Raw genomic sequence first — 17,798 nt, 5'->3', positions numbered from 1 at the left:
GCAGTGCTGTGTGTGTGTGTGGTGCAGACACAGGTACTGTACATGGGTGTTGCGGTGCAGACACAGGTACTGTACATGGGTGTTGCAGTGCTGTGTGTGTGTGTGGTGCAGACACAGGTACTGTACATGGGTGTTGCGGTGCTGTGTGTGTGTGTGTGTGTGTGTGGTGCAGACACAGGTACTGTACATGGGTGTTGCGGTGCAGACACAGGTACTGTACATGGGTGTTGCACTGCTCTGGCGATTGAGTCGTTTTTTTATTTTTTTGTTCCATCTAATTTCAGGATTATTGTCACTGGGTTCACAGAACTTCAATCAATATTTTGCACACACAAAAGTAACCAATCCCGGACCTGCAACTGCCAAGTCAGCCAATCGCAGCCTGTCAGCTCGACTGGAGCGCAGACAGCATGTTTCAGCAACAACAAACCGAGACACAGACAGTGCAGTAATATTGCTTCATTCAGATATCTGACACTGTTCAGATAGACTATAAACAGCTCTGATAAGTAAAAAAAAAAAGTGATTTGTTTAATAAGTTATTTGTTTCTCAATTGTGTGTGAACCTTTATGAACATTTTTGGGACTATTTCCCTAAAACTTTTCTCAGCGGAAGGGAACCTGACGAATCATTACAAGTTCAAGGTAAATATATTTTTCTCCAGTCGGGGTCAGCTAGCAGACAGTAGAGCCTTCATGATCCGGCACTATCGCTTCATTATATACATGGCTGCAATCTGTTCTTTCTGGAAGGACTACATGAGCATAGTGAAAATGTTCTTGCCAAATCAAATGTATTCAATAAACATTTATAGAATTCATGTTTTCTTAATTCTTCTTTTCATTGGATGCCATGCTTATTCATATCTTATTGATGCTCCTGTTAAAATGAAATGGAATATGAAGTTAATATACTTGAAGGAAAAACAAAAAAAAAAAAAACGACATCACTTTAAAAGTGCTTTTGATTAAAGAATCATTATATCTAACAGCCACACAAGGACAGGGGCATCTGTTAGAAGACATCACAGTCTGAAATGGTGTTATTTACTGTTGATCTATTAACAATAGGTTGTATCTCCTCAGAACTAAGAGCATTCCTAGCTTAAGGCCCTGGCTCAGCATTTAACCAGGACAGTTCTGCCATGTATTACAGCATGCAAGCTTAAAAATAAAGTCACATGCACAGCACCTTAAGCTAATATATGAAATCTACATTTGTTAAATTCAAAGTAGCTTAAAAATATTTAGATTTTACATATCTGTATGTTTTTGAAACTGTAAACTAGACACACCTAGGAATAGATGACATTATGCTCACGTACAGCAGGTTCACTAGGTATTATTTTTCTGCAGAACTTGTGTAGATCAGGGAAACCTTTATTTTCACATTCACTCTGGTCCAGAATTGATTTGCAGATTTGCAGGACTGTTGTTATGTCAGTAAGAAGACATGCGTCTAGAACAATAAACTGACTAGTTAACTTACCTCATAGAGGGGAGACTCCAGAGAGCAAGCCTGTGCCAGCTTTGAACACATTTTTGTCTTCAGGACCTGAGAATTATAAAAGGGACAAATGAGCTAAGAATGAAAACACTTTACCTGTGAAGTTCAACATTCAACATCTCTAAAACTTTTTTTTCTAATATTTTAACATTTTTATCCTGGAAAACCCAATATTTGAAGCTGGTCTCATGTCTTTTAAAGCACTCCAAAACCAACCTTATCTTTTCTTGAATATAATGTGTAGGTCTGAATCTATCAACAGCCAGTAATATATACGTCTCATATTGATACCAGCAATTACCAGTAATAAACTAGCGAGAAAGACATTTTCATTATGTTAACATATTATTCATTTTCTTAAAATAAACAAATGCACTATAATGTTTTGTGAAGAATTATCTTAATTCATGAACAAGTTAACTGTTTAATACAATAGAAGCTTACCAGAATCATAATTAGTGGGACAGCCAAGATGGCTAAACCGCACATGACAATGATGGCAACAGCGAACCCAGGAAAGGGCCTGTGGGTGGTTGTATTGATTGCTGTTGCTGGAGGCTTTCCAGTTCCTGCTGTAGCAGGGGCTACGGTTGCTGTTGCAGTAGTGGCTGTAATTGCTGTTGCAGTAGGGGCTGTGGTTGCTGCTGTAGTAGGGGCCGCGGTTGCTGCTGTAGTAGGGGCCGCGGTTGCTGCTGTGGTTGCTGCAGTAGTTGCTGCTGTAGTTGGGGCTGCGGTTGTTGCTGTAGTTGGGGCCACAGTTTTTGATGTAGTAGGGGCTGCAGTTGCTGCTGTAGTTGGGGCCACAGTTTTTGCTGTAGTTGGGGCCACAGTTTTTGCTGTAGTTGGGGCCGCAGGGGCTGCAGTTGCTGCTGTAGTTGGGGCCAGAGTTGCTGCTGTAGTTGGGGCCACAGTTTTTTCTGTAGTTGGGGCCGCAGTTGCTGCTGCAGTTGGGGCCACAGTTTTTGCTATAGTTGGGGCCGCAGTTGCTGATGCAGTTGGGGCGGAAGTTGATGCAGTTGTTGGGGCCGCAGTTGCTGATGCAGTTGGGGCCAGAGTTGCTGCTGCAGTAGGGGCTGCAGTTGCTGCTTTAGTTGAGGCCGCAGTTGCTGCTGCAGTTGTGGCTGCAGTTGATGCTGTAGTTGAGGCTGCAGTTTTTGCTGTAGTTTGGGCCACAGTTTTTACTGTAGTTGGGGCCACAGTTTTTGCTGTAGTTGGGGCTGCAGTTGCTGCTGCAGTTGGGGGGGCAGTTGATTCAGTAGTTGGGGCCACAGTTTTTGCTGTAGTTGGGGCTGCAGTTGCTGCTGCAGTAGGGGCTGCAGTTGCTGCTGTTGGGGCCACAGTTTTTGCTGTAGTTGGGGACGCATGGGCTGCAGTTGCTGCTGTAGTTGGGGCCATAGTTTTTGCTGTAGCTGGGGCCAGAGTTGCTGCTGTAGTTGGGGCCGTAGTTGCTGCTGCATTAGGGGCTGCAGTTGCTGCTGTAGTTGGGGCCACAGTTTTTGCTGTAGTTGGAGCCGCATGGGGTGCAGTTGCCGCTGTAGTTGGGGCCACAGTTTTTGCTGTAGTTGCGGCCGCAAGGGGTGCAGTTGCTGCCGTAGTTGGGGCCACAGTTTTTGCTGTAGTTGGGGCTGCAGATGCTGCTGCAGTTGGGGCGGCAGTTGATGCTGTAGTTGGGGACACAGTTTTTGCTGTAGTTGGGGCCGCAGGGGCTGCAGTTGCTGCTGTAGTTGGGGCCACAGTTTTTGCTGTAGTTGCGGCCGCAAGGGGTGCAGTTGCTGCCGTAGTTGGGGCCACAGTTTTTGCTGTAGTTGGGGCTGCAGATGCTGCTGCAGTTGGGGCGGCAGTTGCTGCTGTAGTTGGGGCCACAGTTTTTGCTGTAGTTGGGGCCGCAGGGGCTGCAGTTGCTGCTGTAGTTGGGGCCACAGTTTTTGTTGCATTTGGGGCCAGAGTTGCTGCTGCAGTAGGGGCTGCCGTTGCTGCTGTTGTTGGGGCCACAGTTTTTGCTGTAGTTGGGGCCGCAGGGGCTGCAGTTGCTGCTGTAGCTGGGGCCACAGTTTTTGCTGTAGTTGGGGCCGCAGGGGCTGCAGTTGCTGCTGTAGCTGGGGCCACAGTATTTGCTGTAGTTTGGGCCACAGTTTTTGTTGTAGTTGGGGCCAGAGTTGCTGCTGCAGTAGGGGCTGCAGTTGCTGCTGTAGTTGGGGCCACAGTTTTTTTTGTAGTTGGGGCCACAGTTTTTACTGTAGTTGGGGACACAGTTTTTGCTGTAGTTGGGGCAGCAGGGGCTGCAGTTGCTGCTGTCGTTGGGGCCACAGTTTTTGTTGTAGTTGGGGCCACAGTTTTTGTTGTAGTTGGGGCCACAGTTTTTACTGTAGTTTGGGCCACAGTTTGTGCTGTAGCTGGGGCCACAGTTTTTGCTGTAGTTGGGGCTGCAGTTGGGGCGGCAGTTGCTGCTGTAGTTGGGGCCACAGTTTTTGCTGTAGTTTGGGCCACAGTTTTTGTTGTAGTTGGGGCCAGAGTTGCTGCTGCAGTAGGGGCTGCAGTTGCTGCTGTAGTTGGGGCCACAGTTTTTGCTGTAGTTGTGGCCACAGTTTTTGCTGTAGTAGGGGCTGCAGTTACTGCTTTAGTTGGGGCTGCAGTTGCTGCTGTAGTTGATGCCGCAGTTGCTGCTGCAGTAGGGGCTGCCGTTGCTGCTGTTGTTGGGGCCACAGTTTTTGCTGTAGTTGGGGCCGCAGGGGCTGCAGTTGCTGCTGTAGTTGGGGCCACAGTTTTTGCTGTAGTTTGGGCCACAGTTTTTGTTGTAGTTGGGGCCAGAGTTGCTGCTGCAGTTGGGGCCACAGTTTTTGCTGTAGTTGGGGACGCAGTTGCTGCTGCAGTTGGGGCTGCAGTTGCTGCTGTAGTTGGGGCCACGGTTTTTATTGTATTTGGGGCCACAGTTTTTATTGTAGTTGGGGTCACAGTTTTTGCTGTAGTTGGGGCCGCAGATGCTGCTGCAGTTGGGGCGGCAGTTGATGCTGTAGTTTGGGCCACAGTTTTTGCTGTAGTTGGGGCCGCAGGGGCTGCAGTTGCTGCTGTAGTTGGGGCCACAGTTTTTGCTGTAGTTGGGGCCAGAGTTGCTGCTGCAGTAGGGGATGCAGTTGCTGTTGTAGTTGGGGCCACAGTTTTTGCTGTAGTTGGGGCCAGAGTTGCTGCTGCAGTAGGGGATGCAGTTGCTGCTGTAGTTGGGACCACAGTTTTTGCTGTAGTTGGGGACGCAGTTGCTGCTGCAGTTGGGGCTGCAGTTGCTGCTGTAGTTGGGGCCACGGTTTTTGGTGTAGTTTGGGCCACAGTTTTTGCTGTAGTTGGGGCCGCAGATGCTTCTGCAGTTGGGGCGGCAGTTGATGCTGTAGTTTGGGCCACAGTTTTTGCTGTAGTTGGGGCCGCAGGGGCTGCAGTTGCTGCCGTAGTTGAGGCCACAGTTTTTGCTGTAGTTGGATCCAGAGTTGCTGCTGCAGTAGGGGCGGCAGTTGCTATTGTAGTTTGGGCCACATTTTTTGCTGTTGTTGGGGCCAGAGTTGCTGCTGCAGTAGGGGATGCAGTTGCTGCTGTAGTTGGGGCCACAGTTTTTGCTGTAGTTGGGGACGCAGTTGCTGGGGCAGTTGGGGCTGCAGTTGCTGCTGTAGTTGGGGCCACAGTTTTTGGTGTAGTTGGGGCCAGATTTGCTGCTGCAGTAGGGGCTGTAGTTGCTGCTGTAGTTGGGGCCACAGTTTTTGCTGTAGTTTGGGCCACAGTTTTTGTTGTAGTTGGGGCCAGAGTTGCTGCTGCAGTAGGGGCTGCAGTTGCTGCTGTAGTTGGGGCCACTGTTTTTGCTGTAGTTGGGGCCACAGTTTTTGCTGTAGTAGGAGCCGCATTTACTGCTTTAGTTGGGGCTGCAGTTGCTGCTGTAGTTGATGCCGCAGTTGCTGCTGCAGTAGGGGCTGCCGTTGCTGCTGTTGTTGGGGCCACAGTTTTTGTTGTAGTTGGGGCCACAGTTTTTGCTGTAGTTGGGGCCGCAGGGGCTGCAGTTGCTGCTGTAGTTGGGGCCACAGTTTTTGCTGTAGTTTGGGCCACAGTTTTTGTTGTAGTTGGGGCCAGAGTTGCTGCTGCAGTAGGGGCTGCAGTTGCTGCTGTAGTTGGGGCCACAGTTTTTGTTGTAGTTGGGGCCAGAGTTGCTGCTGTAGTTGGGGCCACAGTTTTTGCTGTAGTTGGGGCAGCAGGGGCTGCAGTTTTTGTTGTAGTTGGGGCCACAGTTTTTATTGTAGTTGGGGCCACAGTTTTTATTGTAGTTGGGGCCACAGTTTGTGCTGTAGTTGGGGCCACAGTTTTTGCTGTAGTTGGGGCGGCAGATGCTGCTGCAGTTGGGGCGGCAGTTGATGCTGTAGTTTGGGCCACAGTTTTTGCTGTAGTTGGGGCCGCAGGGGCTGCAGTTGCTGCTGTAGTTGGGGCCACAGTTTTTGCTGTAGTTGGGGCCAGAGTTGCTGCTGCAGTAGGGGATGCAGTTGCTGTTGTAGTTGGGACCACAGTTTTTGCTGTAGTTGGGGACGCAGTTGCTGCTGCAGTTGGGGCTGCAGTTGCTGCTGTAGTTGGGGCCACAGTTTTTGGTGTAGTTTGGGCCACAGTTTTTGCTGTAGTTGGGGCCGCAGATGCTGCTGCAGTTGGGGCGGCAGTTGATGCTGTAGTTTGGGCCACAGTTTTTGCTGTAGTTGGGGCCGCAGGGGCTGCAGTTGCTGCCGTAGTTGGGGCCACAGATTTTGCTGTAGTTGGATCCAGAGTTGCTGCTGCAGTAGGGGCGGCAGTTGCTATTGTAGTTTGGGCCACATTTTTTGCTGTTGTTGGGGCCAGAGTTGCTGCTGCAGTTGGGGCTGCAGTTGCTGCTGTAGTTGGGGCCACAGTTTTTGGTGTAGTTGGGGCCGCAGTTTTTGCTGTAGTTGGGGCCGCAGTTGCTGCTGTAGTTGGGGCTGCAGTTGATGCTGTAGTTGGGGCCACAGTTTTTGCTGTAGTTGGAGTCGTAGTTGGGGCCGTGGTTGCTGCTGTAGTTTGGGGCTGCAGTTGCTGCTGTAGTAGGGTCTGCAATTGCTGCTGTAATAGTGACCACAGCTGCTGCTGTATTAGGGGCCATAGTTGCTGCTGTAGTACGGGCTGCAGTTTCTGCTGTAGTTTGGGGCTGCATTTGCTGTTGTAGTTGGGGCCACAGTTGCTGCTGTAGGTTGGGGCCACAGTTGCTGCTGTAATTGGGGCCACACCTTGTCCGTAAACTGCAGACCAACTGTATACTGTAGAAATAAATACATAATAATAATTTAAAAAAATAGGTAAGCACTTCTGTCCTTTTTAAAAGCTATATAAGTGTAGCAACAACCATCTGATTAACTACTTTAGCAATTAACTAAAGTATATGCAGTATTACCCTGTCAATTTTTTTATGTTCTACAAATGTTGCTGCTGTCGCTTCGACTTTCAGCACTACCACTAAAGATATGCTTATATGTTTTCAAAAGGCTGCCAGTGCTGAAGTATAGCTTTTTGATATTATAAGAACATAAAAACATTCAGGAATGACAGGAAGCTGTTCAGCCCATGTAAGCTCGTCCGGTTCCTAACAGATGTTTGATCTGAGAACTTTGTCAAGTTGAGTCTTAAAGGATCCATGTGATTCTGCCTCAACAACTAGATAGCCCATTCCATACCATCTATCTCCACTTCATTTGCAACTATGCCCCCTGGTCCTGGTTTAATCATGCCCCCCTTAATTCTTCTTTGTTGCAGGCTAAATAAATGCAGTATGTTAGCCCTGGGATTAGTCTGGTTGGACTCTCTCCAGGGCCACAATGCCCCTTGGTGCTCTGGTGACCAGTTCTGTAAGTGCCGTCTCTCTAGTGCATTATACAATCTCATCATAACCTTGTATGCAAAGGACACAGCAGTCAGTTAACCCTGTCCAAGCAGAAATTTACACTATATATTAGGACCCCATCTAGACCGGGTCGACCACATTGTGTTGGGGTTAATTAGAACCCAGAAATCTAATTGGAAGAGCGATGTGCACTGTGATGTTGCTGCTCACTGTTTGAGTGAGGTTGTGTTTTCAGATGATCTTTTTCAGATCGTGTTCAGATTAAGTGAATTTTCTGCATCGCAATGTGGATTCACAAGACAACCTGTGACAGAAAGACAATGATTCTTGGTGGTAAATCTCCCTCCCAACCTGTGAAGGCGCTAAGTAACGGGAACAGAGTACCCTGGACTGTTTGACCTGACACTTCATTCCTAGGGTTAAAAGGAAGTCGGTCATCCAGAAAGGGGGCGGTGCTTCGGTGCATTAACTCATCGACCCGGAAGGGAAATGGTGTGGCAGCCGCGGATTGGAGGAGTGGCTGCAATCATTTACCAAGGGGTCATGTGTGACGGTATAAATAGGGGACGAAGCGACGTGATCTGTTCCTTCGCTTTGGTTAGAGAACAACCTGGAAGGACCTGTGGTTTGTGTAAACGTATTGTGAGTGTTTGTTTGTTTGTCTCTAATTGTGTCTTGTTATTATTAGACAGCTAACACGTTCCGGAGCTGTCGCCAAGGGCAGCACAAACCCGGAACAGCACTGCACTTGTATCACAAATGAACTGTGTTTGCACCACGTGCACTCACTAACAGACTTGTGTTTGTGTTTTATGTTTCGTGTGGGTGTATAACGAATGGGACTATTCGGGACAAACCCGGGGATTACAATTTAAGTAACACATGCCGCTGTATTACTTAGCATCATTATTGTTTACTGTTTGCTTTGCCATCATGCACTGGATATATCAATTCATTAAACAACCTTGCACCTGGATTATAATTGTCAGTCTGTTCATTGATCACCTGCACCTGCACACTGTTAACCACTTTGCCACACCCCCACACTGAACCAGAAACGATTTCAGGGTTCTAAGCATTTTAATTAACCCAACCCGGTGGGGTCTACCCAATTTAGATGGGGCATATTTTGGGATCCTAACATATACATTACAAACTTTGAATGCAGCATCGTACAAATACCAGAAACAGTAGATTTTTTAATGCTCAGAAATTGCCTCACCTCACAAAGGACCAAAAATGTAATTCCTGTGCAATTTCTCTTGCGTATGATAAAATGCTTGTACATGTACTTGTGCTAACAGTGGCACCACAGTAAAGCTGAGCTGCCAATATATATGAAATCAATAGAAATTCAGGGCTGGTTTTTACACAACAGTGAAGGAATTGGAAACAATTTAAACCTACCTATCAGAATGACAAGCACTTTCAATTGTCGCAGCTGCATTCTGGTTGCTGTGATTTACCTGCTTACCAGAAATCTAGAAAGAAGGAGACAATGATATGATTTGAGTTTACCATGACAGGATAAACACATATAATATTAGTAAATATCATCACTTCTCACGGTGAAACAGGGGGCACACCCTGTAATCCAAAGTTTCCAAGACATTGTATTTATTGTATAATATATACCATACTTAACATATTATTGCATCCTAATCTAAATAGGAATGTCCCTTTCAATCATTCATTTTAAATAAAATGCACAGTGGTCAATTCAATCAATCAAAACATCAGTTTCAGCCATACAGCCATCATTAATTGTATCATTAGGGGTCCAAGCAATGAAGTTGCTGTGGAACTCTATTGTTATTAGGGTTCCAAGCTGGCTTGGGAAGCCTATTGTTATTGTAAAGATTTTTTTTTGTCGTTTTTCCTTACAAAACTTTAAACTGCTACTGTTTGCACGCGGTGTAACCAATCAACATGAAACCTGGCAGGTATCATCCTGTGTAGATTACAGTTCAGATGAAAAACCTTTCAAAATCATCTTCTTGGGAACCGGTGAACCGACTGATCTGAAACTTCTCATATGTCATCAGCAACCAAACCTGCTTCTGTTTGCAAACCATTTAACCAACTAACTCCTAACTTGGTAGGTGTCATCCTGGGGACAATGGAATTCAAATATGGCAAAATGGTGTTCTTTCATAAAACAAGATGGCCGCCAGACCTACGTTTTGTTCTTAAATTTAAAACCGCTTCAGTTGAACACGATTTAGTTGATTAACTCCAAAGTTGCCAAGCATAATCCCTGTGTCAATACATTGACTTTGCAAAAATTGTGTTTGTGCGTAAAGAAAGATGGCTGCCTGGCGCATTTCTTTAAAAACCTTTCAAAATGTTCTTTTTGGGAAGCGGTGAACCGATTGATCATACTTTATCAGCAACCACACCCGCTTCAAGTTTGCGAAGCAGAAGTTGCTCCGATAAATTTTACTAGCAAAATGTCTGCCACCAAATTCGCCAAAACACGCCCAAACATCAAACCGTTTAACCAACTAACTTATTCTTATTGTAATGATCTACACGGTGATCACTCTTATTGTAATGATCTACACAGTGATTGCTCTTAATGTAATGATCTACACAGTGAGCAGCTCATTCACAATTTCAAACATGAGAAAATAGAAAATACTGATCATACTGATCATAATGAAGTAAAAGGGTTGTTCATCTGTGTAGGAATAAATCCTTTGCTGGTCTACGTGTGTGGCAGACATTTTCTTTCTAAATTTTTTAGAATCCTTTCACCAAAAATACATTATTTGAACATTTATGACAATAAAATACTGTTAAGTGTGTTTTAATATATATTTTTTTAACAATGAAACTGTTCTGGGATGTTGTTAGACAATAGAAACATTCTAAACGGTTTCATAGATAACAGCAACTGTGCTTCATTAACCCATTAAGTACCAAATTACATATTCTTTGACTAAATCAGAACAAACTGTATGTATCTAATTTGATACATTACATTGACTTAACTTTTGTGGTCAACTCAATTAGGGTAAGTTATCATAACAATATAATTAAAAAGATAAAACTAGCAGGTAGATGCCACTTAAAAATGTTACAATGGCACTGAATGGGTTAATAAAAGGAGACATTGAAAAAATGTGTTTCAATAAGTTAAGCATTAAAGCATTTAAATAATAAATGATTGTGTTACTGACCTGCTTTTTGAAAGGGTTTTGTAAAGTGTCCCGGGTCCTTCGTTCTTGCTTGGCAGTACAATCCCAAAGTCTTGTCGATAGAGCGGGCGATGCACTTCAGCACTAAGTGTCGATATTAGTGAGATAACTGATCTACTCATTCAGTTGTCTTTATATTTAAAGGCAAACAAGTAATGACAACAAATGACGTAGACAGCATAACAACAATAACATGAATGCTTTTGAATCACTGCTGCACCCAGACTGACGCAGAGCCCGTTATACTGTACTTGTATATTTTCTGTGTGGGGTGTATAGTATGTGTAAACCATGCATTACAATAACCAACCCTTAAGGTACAATAACCAGCCCTTTAGATTCTGAGGGTGAATAGAAATAGCATGGGAGGAAGGAAGGGACTTTTCTTGTAAAGCTCCAACATTAGTGAACCCTCTACTTTATTGTGTCAGAGAAGGAAGGGCTTTTACTGCTTTTAAATCAAGACTGAAGACACATGTTTACAAACTAGCCTTCTTCTCATAGATTTTTATTCTACAATATAACTGCTTTTTGTTGTCCTTTCATTTTCAAATGTTATTAATGTTCCTACTATGTTGTTTTTATTGATATTTTTGTATGAACTGGCTTTCTTTCTGTTACCAAACGTTGTATTTACTGTCTTATTACAATGGATTGGTTTTTAACTTTGTGCAAAGCACCTTGGGGTCCATGTGCCGTCAGGTGCTATATAAATGTGAATAAGTAAATGTGTCCCATTGTACTGTACTTGTATGCTTTCTGTGTGGGGTGTATAGTACGTGTAACCATGCATGACCATAACCAGCCCTTAAGGTACAAGGGATATATGTGTCCCACAAATAAAATGATGCTAACTTTCTTATATGTGTCTGTCAGGAGGTGAAGAAGTGAATGTCCAAACAGCAAGTACAGTTCCAAATCGTCCATATTTAATAACAAGAAATTGTCCTTCGGATGAGACGTAAAACCAAGGTCCTATTGTAAGTGACTCTGCGGCAGCAGTTGTGATGCATAGTTCACCCCCAAGTCTCTGTAAGTCGCTTTGGATAAAAGCGTCTGGCTAAGTGACTAAATAATAATAATAATAATAATAATAATAATAATAATAATAATAATAATAATAATAATAATAAACGTAGGCTATGGTACATTTTTACACATATTATTATTATTATTATTATTATTATTATTATTATTATTATTATTATTATTATTATTATTATTTATTTCTTAGCAGATGCCCTTATCCAGGGCGACTTAGTGTCGTAAACAAAAAATACATTTCAAGAATCACAGTACAAGTAATAATACAATTAAGAGCAACTAACCTTTATCCATAACTTCAAAATACTCAATCATAATTATAAAGTAAAACTAATAAACTTCAAGTAAATAAATGAATATATCACGTAAACAAATGTTTCAGTTAGTCCCTGCTAGTAATTTAGTAATGTGTGACTCACTTTCTAAATATATTTGAAACATGTTTAAAATAACAAGCTTTTCATTGAATTTTCTCTATAGGTGCATAAGTAGAGAAGAATCATAACAAACATGTCTAATAACTGAATACAACAGCTCAAAATGACAGTAACCACAATACACTATTAACATCATTTCTAGGCGTTTCTGGGATGTACATGGCATTGATTTGTATGTAAGAGTATGATAGCGTCCATCACCCAGAAGGGGGGAGCCCGAGCGTCCAGCGCCCAGAAGGGGGGAACCCGAGCATCCACAGCCCAAGAGGGGTAAGCCCGAGCCTCCAGAACGTAAGAAAAGGAAGCAGCAGTCTCCAGTGACCGAGGGAGAGCCACAACAGTCTCCAGTGATTGAGGGAGAGTTGCACCAGTCTCCAGTGACCGAGGGAGAGCCACACCAGTCTCCAAAGATAGAGGGAGAGCCACACCAGCCTCCAAAGATAGAGGGAGACTACCCACTGCTCCCACCTCCACCGCCCGGGGATGCCTGCACGTCACCTCCTGGGGTTGCCTGCTCATCATCGTCCTGGGATTTGTTGTAACTAATGTGGCATTTTCCCTAATACCCAAGTTCTTGGATCTGCAGCCACAGTTGTCCCCCACTTCGCTCTCCCTGATACCCCAGATGTCACTACGCTGTCTCCAGACTTTATGAGTGTTCCCCCTGTCACCTACTTCACTCCCCCTGCTAGACCAGACATCGCTGCGCAGGTTCCAGGTGTTGCACCTGGGTCTACAGCTACAAGCACCAAAGCGCAGGCTGGCACTCCAGTCTCCCCGCTTGACCCCATTTGGGTCCCCCGTCGCCGGTCCTGGATTCCTTGGTGAAGGCATCGGACTGCAAGAGGGACCAACCACAAATGGACGGTACGGGACTCTGTTGAAAATGGTGGTATTTTAAAGGAGGTGGGGAGTTGGCCTTGGTATGGCCATGTGTGCTGTGCACAAGAGGGAAGGTGGCAAGGTGGGGGAATGGAGAGAAAAGTGTGTGTGTGTGTGTGTGCATGGGTGTGAGTGATGGTTGTCTTAATGAGTCCTTCACTGGAATGTGGCTGAGGCATAATTGGGTAATTGGCAATCAATTAAGCCTCAGCCACATGGCATAAAAGCAGGCCTTTTTCTCAATATGGGGTGGACTACCAGGGAGCTGGGAACAGAAAGGATTGCTGTGTAAAGAGACCTGTGGCAGAAAATCAGTGAAGGCTTTGCACATCCTGGTTCAAATAAAAAGAGCAGGCTTTGTTTGGGAAAACGTTTAGCCGTCCCAACCCTTTAGTTTAGGGAAAACAAGTTTAGCTTAGCACTCCTGGAAGGAGTTAGGCTTTTTCTTTTGTTGTTTATTTTGTTTTGTGAATAATAAAATTGCACAGAAAAAGCGCTAAAATACAGTTCTGTGTCTGGGTCACATATTTGAAGGGCGCAAACCTAACCTTGGCCGAAGGCCTTTGTTACACTATGTGTTTGTGTACAATTTCGAATGTATAACAAAAGTGCCTACTTTCACTGTGGTGAGTAAGATAAAGAGCACACGGTGTACGCTTGCTGTAATTTATCATCATTTTGGATGAACCCTTATGATAGAACACCCTAACCCAATACACTGCTACACACATAATAATGTATGTTTAGAATTGTTCAGTGGCTTCCTCTAATCATGTTGAGTGTATTTCCTCTGGTATCTGCTCGCCTCCACAAGAAATAAACTCAACGTGATTAGAAGTAGCCACCGAACACTTACACTATTGTAAGAGAGCATTTTATATATGCATGGAAGCGTGTAAAGATGGAAGTGCACAATGGGATTCCACTGAAGATGTCCAGTAATGAATGTTCTTAGCTTTGCCATGTTCACTGCTCCCCTTATCATTGCATGCTGCTCTGCCCATCACATCTCAGTAGCTCTGCTAAAAGAGCTACTCAGTTATGGGTGGTATGGCATTTCCTAACTTTTGTGGCTTAAAGCGGCACCATTGAAGTTTATTTATTGTAATTGTGTTTTAAGGAATTTCCTGACTCTTGTGGCTTCAAGCTTAAACCATAATTATTTTCTATTGTAATGAATTAACACATAATCTTTATGCATAGGGTCTTGTAGCTATAGGCACAGGGGAGCGCCACTGACTGGATAAGATAACACCAGCTGATATTACTGTAACAGGCAGTCCCGGGGATGCAGGTTTGACAGATCCATTAGGACTGGATAAGAGAACACCAGCTGATATTACTGTAGCAGGCAGTCCCAGGGATGCAGGTTTGACAGATCCATTAGGACTGGATAAGATAACACCAGCTGATATTACTGTAGCAGGCAGTCCCGGGGATGCAGGCTTGACAGATCCATTTGGACTGGATAAGAGAACACCAGCTGATATTACTGTAGCAGGCAGTCCCGGGGATGCAGGTTTGACAGATCCATTTGGACTGGATAAGATAACACCAGCTGATATTACTGTAGCAGACAGTCCCGGGGATGCAGGTTTGACAGATCCATTAGGACTGGATAAGAGAACACCAGCTGATATTACTGTAGCAGGCAGTCCCGGGGATGCAGGTTTGACAGATCCATTAGGACTGGAAAAGATAACACCAGCTGATATTACTGTAGCAGGCAGTCCCGGGGATGCAGGTTTGACAGATCCATTAGGACTGGATAAGAGAACACTAGCTGATATTACTGTAGCAGGCAGTCCCGGGGATGCAGGCTTGACAGATCCATTAGGACTGGATAAGAGAACACCAGCTGATATTACTGTAGCAGGCAGTCCTGGGGATGCAGGTTTGACAGATCCATTAGGACTGGATAAGAGAACACCAGCTGATATTACTGTAGCAGGCAGTCCTGGGGATGCAGGTTTGACAGATCCATTAGGACTGGCAGGGACGTGCTCTTGGTTGGGTGTAAGGCAGCAATGCCATCATGGATTAGCATGCTGCGAGGACTATAAATGTGGGTCAGCCTTGGGTGTAAAGGGGTTACTTTGGGAAACAGGGCTTAGGCTAAACCCAGTGGGTACAGTTGAGTGTAGTGTCAGGGCAGAGAAGCCATAATAATGAATGGAGCAGAACAGAAATGAGCAGCTGTAACCTCAATGACATCTCAAGACTATTTAGCTTATTTATTATGATTTACATTTTTAATTGTTTTAAACTGACATTTCAAAATTGTGGATATGTTCACAAATAAGATCTATGTAAAGCACCATGCCTATATGAAAATGTTGAAATCATTCAGTCATTTGTATTCTTTTGGTTCATCTGTGTAGGCTGTACTGTAAATGACAAGCTCATAACAGGAATCAGCATAACAGAAACGACAAACACACCTGTTGTGTTATTTTCCTCCACCTCACAAAAGTCTTGAAAACAACCTGCCAATTTATTTGAAAGAAATACTTGACAGTGATGCATCCGCCACCTAGCCTCACCTGTCAGGTGAATGAATTGACGCAAGGCAATGTCTTGTTTAATTAACCGCATTTTATTTATAACAACAGCTATGCAGCTAAACTGCATGAAGTAGAACTCCTGTCTTTCTCTCTCTGCTCTCGTTTCAGGGCTGATGGAATGACAATGCGGTTTCCTTTTGTTATGAAGCCATCGATTTCAGGCAGTTGACGTCTTGCTGGAAAGAAGTCGGTAGCGTCACTGGGAATTTGTTTTATATATTCAGGCCATCCCTTCTTTATGAACTGTAGCACTGTCTGTAACTGGCTATCTGCTGTGGCAGTTGTTACCCCTGCCCTTTAGCTGACTCCCTTCCCCACTCACTGGTTACATGCGCGTAAGAATTCACTTCCGACCCTCCTCTGAAACAGAACAAACTGCACACCCTGCATGTCTTTGTTTAGAATGTATAGAATTGAAAATAAACACTGCATACAGCATATTTATTAATTTATTTTACCTTGACTCCTCCAGGCAGTCGCTTGAGATTTCAAATCTTTTACAGGAGAGACCTGGTTCTTTTTTTATTTGTTTGCCACAGATCCACTGACACTAATTCATCTTAGAAGGGTGGAGCTGGACTCCATGTTAAGAGGTAATTGAGGATAATTATTACACTTCCCAGGTATATTTTATTAATTGGTGTTCCATATGTAATTAAGGAATGTAAGTAACACGCTGTAGTGAGTTAGTAAGTGCAATAACTCAGTAGATGTGTAATATGGGTCTGCACACATTACTACTAGAAATGCCCCTACCTAACCCGCCTACACACATGATGTGCACAATAAATGGTGACTAAGAACATATATAATAGGACTATGAACATAGTTCAAAGCACTCCTTTAACAATCATTTCATACTGTATCAGATCCTGGGCAGAAAAAAAAAACAAAACAAAAAAAAAACGTAATTGACGTGTGTAAACTACACGCTAAGGATATAGGTTAGTTATGAATGACAGACCAGGTAAGAGGGGGAGGGGTGGCAATATACATTGAAAATGACTCTGAATGGGAAATACTGGAAAGTAATGGCAACAACAGTGAATCAATATGGATTCAATTAAATGAAATTAAAAGGTTTAATAGTGGGAGTCTGCTATACTATTATTATTTATTTCTTAGCAGATGCTCTTATCCAGGGTGACTTACAATTGTTACAAGATATCACATTATTATAATTTTCTTTACATACAATTACCCATTTATACAGTGGGTTTTTTATTTTTTATTGGAGCAATCTAGGTAAAGTACCTTGCTCAAGGGTACAGCAGCAGTGTTTCCCACCTGGGAGTGAACCCACAACCTGCTGGTCAAGAGTCTAGAGCCCTAACCACTGCTCCACACTGCTGCCCCCAAGTTCTGATGAATCATTAAATGAAAACTTCTATGCAAGTGTCACAGGTGTGACTGCTGAGCACTTATTATTTTCATTATTATTATTGCATGAATTTACCTTCATTTTTTATACACTTTTAATGTGTAATTTGCTTGTTTTGTCATTTTGTTTTGTAATTTTGCTTTGTCTTTAAACTCTCACCTGAACAGAATAAAGTGATGTCTGACCAAAGGGAAACTTGATTCATGTTAATTTGAAGCAGCTGTTACTTTATTTAGATACCTTTGATCGGGGCAGGTTTTTCTGTTTTATAAGCTCCAGGAGAGAAACGACAGAGAGAAGGGAAAACAAACTGAGAGTGAAGAGAGACTTGGAGAGGGACTGAACCGAGAAGAACTGCATTGGGAAATTGGCTTATGCATAAAACGAGACTAAAATAGACTGTAGCAAGGCCTGAGGTGAGGGACGAGACAGAAGGGGAACATTAAAGCACATAATCAGCATGAAAGACGAGACAGGACACCAAGCACCACCCCTGAAGTGAAGCAAGAACAGCAAGCTGACTGAGCGAGACCAGAGAAGGCGGAGGTTAATTGGCAATACAAACGACTGAGATCCTGGACTGCCACAGTCTCTAGAGATGGGGAGTGTTGAGATTACTTCCCCTCAAAGTTAAGTGCTGCTTTCTTAACTCGCTTTATTTAGTTTAGTTATTTTATTTTTAAATTCTTTGTTTGAAAGCTACTGAATATAAAATAAGTAACAACGGAATGTACTGCACTCCTCAGTTTTTGTTTTGTTTATTTATTTTGTAGAGTTCTGCTTCTGCCACGCCCCTCTACACTTCAACTGCAACTTCATGAGTTACTTTCTTTGCACACTATTTCGGGCCTGTAAGCAATTGACCCAGAGACTGATTTGCATTCTTTTGCATGATTTGGACTGGTTTCTAACTTGTT

General features: G+C 43.8%; 1 protein-coding gene across 3 annotated transcripts in view; it reads left to right on the top strand.

Annotated features, from left to right (window-relative positions):
• Nucleotides 1-16,660, top strand: part of LOC131696659 (zona pellucida sperm-binding protein 3-like) — a 28,569-nt gene extending 11,909 nt beyond the window's left edge. The window contains exons 2-3 of one of the 3 annotated variants that reach the window (XR_009307670.1): nt 15,609-15,686; nt 15,973-16,660. Coding sequence is in view for 2 of the 3 variants with exons in the window: in XM_058991218.1 (XP_058847201.1) it covers nt 285-341 (57 nt within the window). In the remaining variant the exon portion in view is untranslated. Of the gene's footprint in view, nt 1-284; nt 742-15,608; nt 15,885-15,972 lie in introns of those variants that run through there. The other 2 variants (XM_058991220.1, XM_058991218.1) reach the window with 2 other exon arrangements.
• Nucleotides 16,661-17,798: the final 1,138 nt, after the last annotated feature.

Source organism: Acipenser ruthenus, chromosome 18, assembly GCF_902713425.1.
Source record: "Acipenser ruthenus chromosome 18, fAciRut3.2 maternal haplotype, whole genome shotgun sequence".
NCBI lineage: Eukaryota > Metazoa > Chordata > Actinopteri > Acipenseriformes > Acipenseridae > Acipenser > Acipenser ruthenus.
Note: the sequence above shows the minus strand (reverse complement) of the source record. Positions and strands in the feature narration are given on the sequence as shown.